The sequence below is a fragment of the Callorhinus ursinus genome, unplaced genomic scaffold, assembly GCF_003265705.2.
Source record: "Callorhinus ursinus isolate GAN/ISIS: 27379988/994484 unplaced genomic scaffold, GSC_fseal_2.0 scaffold44, whole genome shotgun sequence".
In the NCBI taxonomy this organism is placed as follows: Eukaryota; Metazoa; Chordata; class Mammalia; order Carnivora; family Otariidae; genus Callorhinus; species Callorhinus ursinus.
Window position 1 is genome coordinate 5230761 of NW_027397106.1, and position 13042 is coordinate 5243802.

The 13042-nt window shown below is 36.5% G+C and overlaps 1 protein-coding gene across 6 annotated transcripts in view; it reads right to left on the minus strand.

The window, feature by feature from the left end:
- The window catches only part of SPATS2 (spermatogenesis associated serine rich 2), a 150155-nt gene that overhangs the window by 26259 nt on the left and 110854 nt on the right, over positions 1-13042 (minus strand). For all 6 annotated transcript variants that reach the window (XM_025883227.2, XM_025883225.2, XM_025883226.2 and 3 more), the window contains 3 exons: positions 6952-7031; positions 2985-3093; positions 1803-1852 (listed from right to left, as the gene is read on the minus strand). In XM_025883227.2, coding sequence (XP_025739012.1) covers positions 1803-1852; positions 2985-3093; positions 6952-7031 — 239 coding nt within the window. The remainder of the gene's footprint in view (positions 1-1802; positions 1853-2984; positions 3094-6951; positions 7032-13042) is intronic.

Here is a 13042-nt window from a genome sequence, read left to right on the forward strand (position 1 = left end):
AAAAAAAGAAAAGAAAAAGAAGACGCCCACAATTCAGAGAGGTAACTCTAGTTAACAAAGATAATCAATGTTACCAATTTCTCATATGCTCTTCCAGAAATTGAACACATTTTTGCATATGTTGAGCTACTGACTAAAATAACTATGTAAAATGCTTTGGATGAATTCAAACACATAAATACAAAAATTTATGCATGGTAAAACTTACATAAGCAAAATCAAAACGTAAATTTTAAAATGTGAAAAACAATGTCCAACCTATATACAAAGAACTAAATTTATACAGAGTTCTAACAAAAAACAAAGAAAACAATAACCCAACAGAAAAAAATGGTATAGGATAGAAACATACGGAACGAAGTGCAACCTCAGTCTAGTAAGAGACATAAATTAAAACTGCACTGCAGAGGATTCTGGGAAGATGACAGAGGAGGAAGCACCAGTAATCTGTCTCCCTAGACAACAACCACGCTGGCAGGACCCATCTGATGTAACTATTTTGGAACTCTGGAGTCTACTGAAGGCTTGCAATTTGCAGGTGAAGACCTGGATAGTAAACTGTGGTTAATTTCAGTTAGTATCAGCTCCTAGTATAGAAGCAGTTACCCTAGGGGACAAGCAGCTGCACACCTGTTCTTGGAGCAGCTTGCACAAATTATGGGAGCCACGGTAGACAAAAAGAACCCCGTCCTCCAAATACTGGTGATCTAGGCTCTGATCACTGACTACCGCTTTTGATCACAGAGGTGCAGACAAAGAGGCAGGCAGCCACAGCTGGACCTCCTCCCATTGTTGCAAGCCCCACCCTCTTGGGCTGAGTGACTGCCAGGGGAATACAAAGAGCAGTGCCCCAGAAAACTAACAATAACAAAAAATAAGCAAACCCTGAGGAAGGGGGAGAATCTGATTTCCAAAGTTACCACATTGTTAGATTCAAATGTCCAGTTTTCAACAAAGAATCCCAAGGCACAAAAACCACACAAAAAACAAGTATGGCCTATTTAAAGGGAAAAAAAATCAACAGAAACTGCCCCTGAAAAAGATCTCTTGGCAGATACATTAAAGACGAAAATAACTGTCTTACTCTTAACTATAGAGAACAAACTGCTGGTCACCAGAGGGAAGGTGGGTGAGATAGGGGATGGCAATGAAGGAGAGCACTTGTGATGAGAGCACTGAGGGTTGTGGGGACATGTCGAATCACTGTATGGTGACTAACTGGAATTTAATTGAAAACTTAAAAGAAAAGAAAAGAACTGTCTTAAAGTTGCTCAAAAAACTACAAGAAGATGGTGGAGAAAATCAAGAAAACAAAGTATGAACAAAATGGAAGTATCCATAAAGAGATAGATAACCTAAAAGAAATTAATAAAGAAATACTGGAGCTGAAAAGTAGAGTAACTGAAATTTTAAAATTCACTAAAGGGATTCAAAGGCAGATTTCAGCAGACAAAAGAAAAAACTCAGTGAACTTGAAGACTGGAGAATGGAAATTGTCAAGTCTGAGGAACAGAAAGAAAAAATATGGAAGAAAAGTGAACAGAGGGGGGCCTTGCTGGCTCAATCTTTAGAGCAGGTGACTCTCAACCTCAGGGTCGTGAGTTCAAGCCTTAAATCACATGGAAGAGACTGTGTGGTACTCTACGTACACAGCTGTGTTTCAGTGTCACTGAAGACTTTTTTAAACCAGATGAAGTGAAGTGGCATAGGTAAATCTTTTCTTTCAAATATTTTTGCAGGGCCTAAATTTTTTTAATAATACAAATGCCAATATTGTGGTTTTAAATTTAATTCATTTTTACCTTTTTCTTGCCTGTTACTGTCCATTCTTTGAGTACTTCACTGGCACTACCTGTAAAAGAAACCAATTACAGATTTTCTCTCCTGCCACATGCATGGTCAACCAGGAATTAGTGTCCCTGCATTTTGTAATTGCTGGACAATTTCCAAAGTTCCTAATAGGGAAAGATTAAGGTTCAAGGCTCTGAGCTAATGTAGTAAGACAATCACACTATACTTATGGAACACCTGTCCATTTAGATCCCTGTTCTCCATGTAATTTCCTTAGTAAGTTCTTCTAAGAAGAGAGTAATGTAGCCTGAACATTTTGAAGATTGTTTTATTTATATAGTTTAGACCAAATACAAAGATAACTGGTTTCAGCCCAAATATGCCATCCCTTCCCCTCTAGAAGATCACATATCACCTTGGCTATGTTGTTTTAGAGAGAGCTATACACTACCCTAGACCCCAATACTAACATGATAAAGAAAACAGATGATGATAAAGAAAAACCTTACAGTATTTGGGTCTGTTTCTTATACATGGACAAATTCAGAACAGAAACAGGAAGACCTAATCTGGTGCTGCTGTTCAGTGAAGCAATAGCTTCAGGCAAAGTTTTTCCCAAACAAGTTATGTAGAAAGAAGTTTATAAAACACTCCTCAACTCTATAAACTGAAAGCTTGGCTAAACACACCATTCTTCTATATGTTAGATAAGGAAACTGAAACCCTAAACATTCTAGTCACTTGCAGGAACCAAACTAAATGGTATAGGATCCTGGAAGAGAATGCTGAATCCCTGAATTTGTCATCTGTTGCTGGGCCGCTGGATCACTGGTTTGTCACTAGGAGTTTCTTAAATTCTTAAATTCTTATTCAACCCAATTCCAATCAAGTCCCTTATACCACTAGTCACACAATTTGTTCTTAAAACCAATAGAGAACATTTTGAATAAAATGGTGGCGTTTTCTCAGCTTGTGTCTCATTCTAAGATATCATACAGCTTATGAATGAATGAATTACTTCTAGGGCTGAAAGAGGTATCTTTAAGAGGTATCTTTAAAAAAAAATGCCACATCATCATGGGGTCTGCTATATCATCTATGAAACACCAGATTGCTGAATGAATGTTACAGAAGTCTGAAGGAACTTCTGTTTGAACAAACACAAACTTATTTAAAAACCGAACAAGGATTACCTTCCATGAACGCTTGTACTGTTTTGTCCACACAATTATCAAAGTGCTGTAAAACCAGGATGATTTCATTATTGCTCTTATTGGGAACTATTGCACGCACCGCACTTATCTGGAAAAGACAACAGGATCATTTAATTCTGGCATCAGTTTGTCAGTTGGCAACTGACGTCTATGATAGAGAGTAACGGAAAAAATGGTATGTATCACTCTTTAGTGTCAGTGAGAGTCCATACAACCATCTCACTGGGAATGATTAATACACGAGTGATAACAGCACATAAAAAATTAATTTCAAAATTTAGAAAAGCAGAACATTTCTAGAAATAGAAGGTATGTGCTAGATTTTATTTCAAGAAAGAGTGGTTTAATTAAGTATCAGGTATTAATTTAGCATCAATATTTCCTCATCTTAGCCTACTGAGAAAGGTAGAAAGTTTAATGAAGCACCAACAGTAACAACTTATGCTTTTCAGTAGTATTTTTCAAATCATTTTTACTTCAAAAAAAATTTTTACTTCGTAACATTTAATTGTAATATAACACTATAATTTAAGTTATTATAAACTGTTTCAGGCATATAAAACATAATGAACACTCACTACATGATAGTCGGTTTAATACAATAAAATAGATGGCAGTTGAAGACCCCATGAAGTCCCTCATAAATCCCATCCCCTCCTCTTCACAGAGATTTCTGCCTTGAATTTGGTTTATCTTAATACATGTTTTTGCACTATTATGATGTATATATATATATCCATAGGTAATATATACTATTGTTTTGCCTTACATAAATATCATTATCATATTTATCTGTATTCAATTTGCTTTTTTCACATAACATCGTTTTTTTAGATTTTTTTTTGTGCACTGATAAATGCATCTCTTATTTATTTTAACTGCTACGTAACATTTCCATGGTATGAATATAGCCAATTTATTCATTCTCCTGTTGATGGCCACTTACATTGTTTCCAATGTTTGGCTACTATGAAAAATGCGGGAATGAACATTCCTATGCTTACTTGCTGCTGAATCGTCAGTGCTTAAAACAACTTTATCACATTGTAAGCAATTAAAAAAGAAAAAAAATCACATCTTCTGTGAAGAGTGAGAGAATGTCTCCAGTGTGTATAACCACTAGAATTCTTGAATATTAGGGCATCTACAAATTCGTTACATAACACCAAGTTGTTCTTTAAAATAGATATGCCAAGGAGCGCCTGGTGGCTCAGTTGGTTGAGTTGGAGGACTCTTGATTTCAGATGTGGATATGGTCTCAGGTTGTGGGATCTAGCCCCCCGCAGCAGGCTTTGCACTCAGTGGGGAGTCTACTGGAGGTTCTCTCTTTCCCTCTCTCTATGCCTCCCTGTTCGTGCATGCTCTCTCTAAAATAAAATAAATCTTTAAAAAAATTTTTTTAAATAAAATAGATATGCTAATTTTGCTGGATTTATTCCTAAGGTTTTTTTTTTAAATTCAAGTATAATTAACATACAGCGTTGTATTAATTACAATATAATGATTCAACAATTCTATACATTTCTTAGTGCTCATCAAGATAAGTGTACTCTTAATACTTTTTATTTATTTCACCCATTCTCCCCCCCCCACCTCTGCTCTGGGTGATATGAGAATAACTGCATATTCTTTTTTTTTTAATTTTATTTATTTATTTCAGAGAGAGAGAGAATGAGAGATAGAAAGCACAAGAGGGAAGAAGGTCAGAGGGAGAAGCAGACTCCCCGCCAAGCAGGGAGCCCAATGTGGGACTCGATCCCGGGACTCCAGGATCATGACCTGAGCCGAAGGCAGTCGCTTAACCAACTGAGCCACCCAGGCGCCCATAACTGCATATTCTGTTTTCATTTTTGTATATCAATTTAATATCCAGCAATCTTGATGAATTCTTATAATTTCTTGCTTTCTTGGTTTTTCTATGTAGATAGAAAATAACTGTATTGTCTATAAATAATAACAGTTTTTTTCTTTCTTTCCAGTCCTTAAAATTTTCATTTCTTGTCTCACTGCATAATGTGAAATTGACTATTTCTCCTGGCTCTTTTTGGTGGGGAGTAGTACTTAGAAACCAAAATCTAGGAGCTGGTTGTGTTTATTGTTATTGGGGAGTCATTATTTCTAGGTTTTTTCAGTGGATAGAGCTAGGAGATTTTATTTTTTACAACATGAGTTCATAATAACATCTTCAATTCAAATATAACATTAAAAGGCTTTTTCTTAAATAATTTTAAACATGTGTTTCTTTTCTGTATACTGTAAGTTTTTATTAACTTGCTTTATTCTATAATATTCAAAAAGTATTACTAATAAACTACAATATAATATTACTAATGATAAAACACTGAATACAATTAAAGATTTGCAATTCTTTTTGTCTTTTAAAATATCCCTCTAAACACATACAGAAGAATATTGTGTTCAAAAGTCAGTGGGAAGATTTGTTCTACTTCACCCATTCCCTGAAGGTGAAATATTTTTAGGATCTCACCTTTATATAAGACCTTAGCCCCAGGGGCACCTGGGTGGCTCAGTTGGTTAAGCGTCTGCCTTCGCTCAGGTCATGATCCCAGTGTCCTGGGATCAAGCCCCGCAGGGAGCCCGCTTCTCCCTCTCCCTCTGCCTGCCTGCCTGCCTACTTGTGATCTCTCTCTCTCTCTCTCTCTCTCATAAATAAAAAAAAAAATCTTAAAAAAAAAAAAAGACCTTAGCCCCAAATCCTAACCCAGGACAAGCCTTGGGCTTCAGGGCCCTGTGTGGTAAAACCCAATTTTTATTGAGACTGGCAAAACACATCAGAGTTACCTAGCTCAGGCTTACCACTCTGGTTTTTAGTGCCCTCTATATTTTTAGTCCCTAGAGATATCCTTTACTTTTTGTGTTACGGTATGCATTTTAAATGATAAATGTTATTTTTCATTCTGTATTTCTAGGTATTTTATAACAGGAATGTTTCCAGGTTCTTTAGTTAGCCATACTGCTTAAAAAGGAAGTTCTTCTATATATGAAGAGAGATAAAATATCTTGTCTAAGTAATAAGCAGAGTCTGTATTAGAACCTAAGTCTTTTTTTTTTTTTAAAGATTTTATTTATTTATTTGGCAGAGACACAGAGAGAGAGGGAACACAAGCAGGGGGAGTGTGAAAGGGAGAAGCAGGCTTCCTGCCAAGCAGGGAGCCCGACGTGGGGCTCGATCCCAGGACCCTGGGATCACGACCTGAGCCGAAGGCAGACGCTTAATGACTAAGCCACCCAGGCGCCCAGAATCTAAGTCTTTAGTACACTTACTTTTATATCATTCTACCCTTTTTTTTTCAGGCTTACCTGAACAATGATAAGGTTTAAAACCATACAAAGTGGGAAGGTATATAATGTATAATCCAAAGGGGGCTAATTGGTAATACACATTTTTGAGATGAGCAAAAAACTTAGTACTGATCACTACAAAATGGACTTTAGGCAAAACTTACAGATTCAATGATAAAAGTAAGATTCTGATAACTTAAAATGTGAAAGTGTTTATATTATTCAACCAATATGGTATATCTGTGACTCCATAATCAATAATATACTTTTCTTAATAACACAGAGAAAGCACATAAAGCTTTTATGTGTTTCTCAATAAAACTCATTAAGGGCTATACTACTAAAAACACCTCATTTTCTTCCAGAGGAATATTACTTGGAAGATCTATTTCTCTTCTTGCTCTGAACTCTCCAAATGAATGGAACGATCTTACTCAGTTTATTCCTTAAAGAACGTTGCCAAATGAGATACACACTTAGCCACATATATATTATTTGTTATAATATTAACTAATATTTATGATATTAGTTATGCAAACAAAATCATATTTCACTTTCTTAATGAGTTTGTGTAGCCACTGATTGTATTAGCATCTAAATTTTACTGACATTCAAGCTTACTATCCATAGTAACTAGTCATACCTTCTCTTTCATGTTCTCAAAAGCTCCTCCCTGGGCCAATACAGTATTGGACTGCAAATCAAAAATGAATCCTGATGTATCTGCAAGAATAAGAATGAAAAAATATATTCAACAAGATCCAAAACTAACATGTGATCCATTCCCCAAATGGAAGGGCCACACCATCTGCTTTCCTCTCATAAACAGTGAACAACTTAGTTGCTATTTTGTAAATTCTATTCTATATATAACTGGTAACTACACTTGTGTTAAAATTATAAAATTTGATTTTAATAGAAACTGTCACAAGCTACAGAAAGACACTAAATACATCAACGATATTAGACTGTCCAGTAATCCTTGACATCTTTGTTAACTATCCTAATTTATTTTTTTTTAATTTTTTATTGTTATGTTAATCACCATATATTACATCATTAGTTTTTGATGCAGTGTTCCATGATTCATTGTTTGTTCATAACACCCAGTGCACCATGCAAAACGTGCCCTCCTCAATACCCATCACCAGGCTAACCCATCCCCCCACCCAACTATCCTAATTTAAAAGGCCCTTTAGAAATGTTACAATAGTTCCCCAAGGTAAAATTTAACACTAATGAATCTGAAAATGTGAATATGAGCTTCTGTACCATTATTAATAATAACACATGAAACTAATTTCCATCTTCTAGACTGCACCACGCACATTCTTAGACTATCAAAATCCCTGAATACATTCATGTTTGTATCCCCAACATAATGCTTGACAAAGCAACGTACCTGAGCTTACACTACAAGCACAACACGGGAAAACAGTACAATGCGATTGATTACAAAAAAGAGTTTGGCTTTCTTATGCTTACAAAGAAAAGGCTATCTGTAAATTTAATCAATTTCTTTACCTGTGACTATGTAATCCATAAATTACCTCAGCTTTAACACTTGACAACTTTGTTTTAATCTAATGAGATGCAATGGCAGGAAATGGTTAGAGTACTTCTCAAATTCTGATGTGGATACTTGTCATCTGGGGAATCTCAGGTTAAAATGCAGGTTCTGATTCAGTAGTTTGGGCTTGTGGCCTGAGATTTGTACTCTCCAGTGGTGTCGACATTGCTGATCCATGCACCATACTTGGGAATAGCTTGGGGGTTAGAATTTCAACAAAGCAAGCAAAAGGAGAAATTTTAAGAAAAGAGGTTGCTATGGTTTAAATGTTTGTGTGCCCATCCCCTACTCCCGCCTGCCATCACCCAGCACTAAATTCTTATGTTGAAATCCTTAAGTTTTAGTGTTACATAGTGGTATTAGGAGTGGGACCTTTGAGAGGTGAATAGGTCATGAGACTGGAGTCCTCATGATGAGATTAGTGCTCTTATAAAAGAGACCCCACAGAGTTCTCCAGCCCCTGCCACCGGGGGAGGATGCAATGAGAAGTAGTCTGCAACCCAGAAGAGGACCCTCACCTGACTATGCTAGCACTCTGATCTCAGATTTCCAGCCTCGCAAAGTGTGAGAAATAAATTTCTGTTGTTTATAAGCTACCCAGTCTGTTATGGCAGCTAGAACAGAATAAAACAGGGGTATAAAAAATGCAGTAATATTCTAGTACACTTTCCAAATTCTTTTGCTATTATTATAGATGTGTTTTAATTAAAGCCTTTTTTCAGGGATAAAAGGTACAGCATAGGGAATATAGTCAATGGTATTGTAATAATGTTGCATGGTGACTGATGGTAGCTACACTTGTGGTGAGAACAGCATAATGTATAGAGTTGTCAAATCACTATGTTGTACACCTGAAACTAATGTAACATGTGTCAGCTATACTTCAATCAAAAAATAATAAATAAAGACTCTTTTACAGCTTAATCCTGGGTTTTCAAATACTTCCTAGTTCCTATGGAAGACTGGTAGTTCATAAGCTAGAATGGTTAACAGCATTTTGGTACTAAAAGTGTTAAAGAGGATATAACGAGAGTCAATGTCATTCCAAGAAAAACTGTGATTGCCAATTGCCAATATAACCATGAATTTTTTTTTAAGGTTTTATTTATTTGAGAGAGAGCAGAGAGAGAGAGAGAGAGAGAGAGAGAGAGCACGAGCAGGGGGAGGGGCAGAGGGAGAAGCAGACTCCCCATTGGGCAGAGAGCTGCGATCGCTGGGGATCATGACCTGAGCCAAAGGTAGACCCTCTACTGACTGAGCCACCCAGGCACCCCAAAACTGTGAATTAATTTAGATTTAACCTCTGTAATACTGGCAGTTTTCAGACTGTTACCTAAATTAAAAATTGGCTGCACTTAAGACACTCAGTATTTAAGTCTGAGTTTTCCAGATGACTACATAAAATGGTTAACTCTCAATTATCTTTATTAACTGAAAAAAGATACATTTTGAAAATCCTATATAGTCAAAAATCCTATATAGTCAAAATATTATCCAGCAACCGACTGAATTGCTATATGATATAGCCATATATAGCCAAATGATTTAACTTGGATGTTATAAGTACTCTCCCCTAAAGACAAATTAATGAGCAATGAGATGATACAAAAGGATGTCAATAATCTTATTAAAGAATCTAGCTTCTAAAATAATTTGTTATCTACATTGTTTTGAAAGTTGCTAATGCAATGGAAAAGCTATTTCATAATACCTAAGACAAATTTTGTCATTAAAAAAGTGTATCCTTAAAAATAAAAATAAAAATAAAGAATCAAACCATCAACCTCTTTTAAGGTGGAAGCAAAACAGCATTTTGGAGTCTGTATTTATTTGTTTTTGGGTCTGTATTTAAATGAACTATTAGTATTCTTACACATCATCTAACACTTTATTTTTTTCCTTTAACAACACATTAGATTAGACAAAGTACCAGGAAAACAAAGGTTAGTTCTATAAACACCTTCAGCTGTTGCCCCCCAATTAGTATAAGTATTATTAGGTTTATCTGGCATACATACCGGTTAGGATAATGATTAAAAATATATAAAGCAGTCAGGATCGCAGAAGGAAACAAATGGCTCACTCAAATTGGGAAATCTGAGGAGAGTTTAATAAAGGGACTATTTTCAAAGATGCTAGTAGGAATAGGGAAACCAAAAGATATAGTGCAATACCCTTGGCTAATAATAGCAATGTACCCAGCTACTCTGAGGTTTTAAAGAGGTGTAAGGAGAAAGCAATTCCTGGAATATACAAGGCTCTTTCATCTTTGTTTCATCTGGTATGGAACGGGCCACAGGACCATAGCTATGACCTTTGGCCAAAGCACAAGGTAAGCCCACAGTGACCTCCCTCAGGGAAAGATTGGGAAGTAAAACCACTACCTCACTCTCCTCCCTGCCTCTGATCTCCTGCTTCTGCTGCCTGACTAATGGCCAAACCCAACTAGAAGTCCAAAAGAGAGCCATTGAGGTAGTGCATACAGGTCAGCCTCTCACAGCACAAATGCCAATTTTATATTTATAGTCTAAATCACAAGTTCTCCAAAAAGGTAAAGCAGTAATTCAACATCTTAACTTGCCTACTCACCAGCTAATATTGCCTCTTTCAACTTAAAACCAACAACTCAAGTACATTCAAAACCTTGCTTCAATGAACTGGTGCTTAAGTGCCTCTCAGCATTACAGATAAAGTCATTTTTTTGTTCCCATCAATAATATTTAGTAATTTAACAATTTTCTTATTTTTTCATGCAAAGAAAGCCTAAGATTTACTTAATTCCATTGGTAGGAAATGAGACAGGGTCTCAACCTTTGATATCTATCCTATGACAGAGAGCACGTATACTCTGCAAGAAATAAATCTTTTTTATTTCTTTTAAAAGACTATTTGTCAGAGAGAGAGAGCGCACAAGGCAGGGAGAGTGGCAAACAGAGGGAGAAGCAGGCTCCCCACTGAGCAAGGAGCTTATATGGGGCTCAATCCCAGGACCCTGGGATCATGACCGAAGCTGAAGGCAGACGCTTAACCGACTGAGCCACGCAGGTGTCCCAAGAAATAAATCTTTAAAGAACAATTCAGTTAAATACTACTCTCACACAAGGCTCATAAAGGATACAAGGAATTCTGAACTTTCTTAGCATTTATTTCACTCTCTTAGGAACCACCTCGGAAATTTCTTGGAATTATTTCAAATAACACATTTAAGAACATTTTGGAAAAAGTATATTTACAGTATCACTGACATTTGCAAATGCTGCAGGCTTTGTTATTATTGTTTTTGCTGGCTTAAAAAATCAGACAAAAGTTGTTTTAGGCACTGAGGATGACACAGAAATATCTGAGTCTGATAATACCATGTGTCAAACCAAACGTGAACAAGTTTCTCTTTTTAACTGAGGTATAAATGACATATATATAAAACACTATATTAGTTTCATGTGTATAACATAATGGTTCACTATTTACATATATTGTGAAATGATCACCACAATAACTGTAGTTAACATCTGTCACCATACATACATAGCTACAAAATTTTTTTTCTTGTGACAAGAACTCTTACGATCCACTCTCTTAGCAACCTGCAAACATGCAACACAGATTAACTAGAGTTACCAGGCTGTATATCACATCCCCACGACTTATTTTTTTTATAACTGGAAGTCTACTTTTTGGCCCCCTTTACCCGTTTCACTCCCCCCCCCCCCCGTACCACCCAACTGTTCTCCGTACCTATGGGCTTGGTTTTGCTTTTTAAGATTTCACATATAAGTGAGATCATAGGGTATTTGTCTTTCTCTGACATTCACTTGGCATAATGCCTGCAAAGTCCATCCATATTGTCACAAATGGTAAGATTTCCTTCTTTTTATGGCTAAATGATATTCCATTGTGTCAGAATTTCCTTCGTTTTTAATGCTAAATAATATTCCATTGTGTGTATCTGTCTGTACACATACTCTTCATCCACCCATCCATCTATGGCCGCTTAACGGTTGTTTTGATATCTTGGCTATTGTAAATAATAATGCACTAAACATGGGAGTGCATATATCTTTTTAAGTTAGTGTTTTTGTTTTGTGGGATAAATACCCAAAAGTGGAATCACGTGGTAGGTCTATTTTTAATTTCTTGAGGAACTTCCATACTGTTTCCCATAGTCGCTATACCAATTTACATTCCCACCAAAAGTATGTGAGGGTTTCCTTCTCTCCACATCCTAGCCAACACTTGTTCTTTCTTTTTTTTAAGATTTTATTTATTTATTTGAGAGAGAGAGAGAGAGAGAGCACGAGCAGGGGGAGGGGTGGGGCAGAGGGAGAGAGAGAAGCTGACTCCCTGCTGACATGAGGCCTGATCCCAGGACCCTGGGATCATGACCTGAGTCAAAGGCGGATGCTTAACTGACTGAGCCACCCAGGCGCCCCAACCCTTGTTATTTCTTGTCTTTTCAATAATAGCCATTCTAACAGTTGTAAGGTGTTATCTCATTGTAGTTTCGATTGCATTTCCTTGATGATTAGTAATGTTGAGCACCTTTTCTTTTTTTCCCCAATAAAATTTTAATTTAAATTCAATTAAATAACATATAATGTATTATTAGTTTCAGAGGTAGAGTTCATATGACTCATCAGTCATATAAAATCCAGCACTCATTACATCACATGCCCTCTTTAATGCCCACTCAGTTGCCCCACCCCTCACCCCTCTCCCCTCCAGCAGCCCTCAGTCTGTTTCCTATGATTAAGAGTCTCTTATGGTTTGTCTCCCTCTCTGATTTCATCTTGTTTTATTTTTCCCTCTCTTCCCCTATGATCTTCTGTTTAGTTTCTTAAATTCCACATATGAGTGAGATCACATGATAATTTTCTTTCTGATTTACTTATTTCGCTTAGCATAATCCCTCTAGTTCCATCCACACCGGTTGCAAATGGCAAGATTGCATTTTTTGATGGCTGAATAGTATTCCATTGTATAAATATATCACATCTTTTTTTAAATTTTATTATGTTATGTTAGTCACCATACAATACATCATTAGTTTTTGATGTGGCGATCCACGATCCATTGTTTTCGTATAACACCCAGTGCTCCATGCAGTACGTGCCCTCCTTAATACCCATCACCGGGCTAACCCATCCCCCCACCCCCCTCCCCTCTA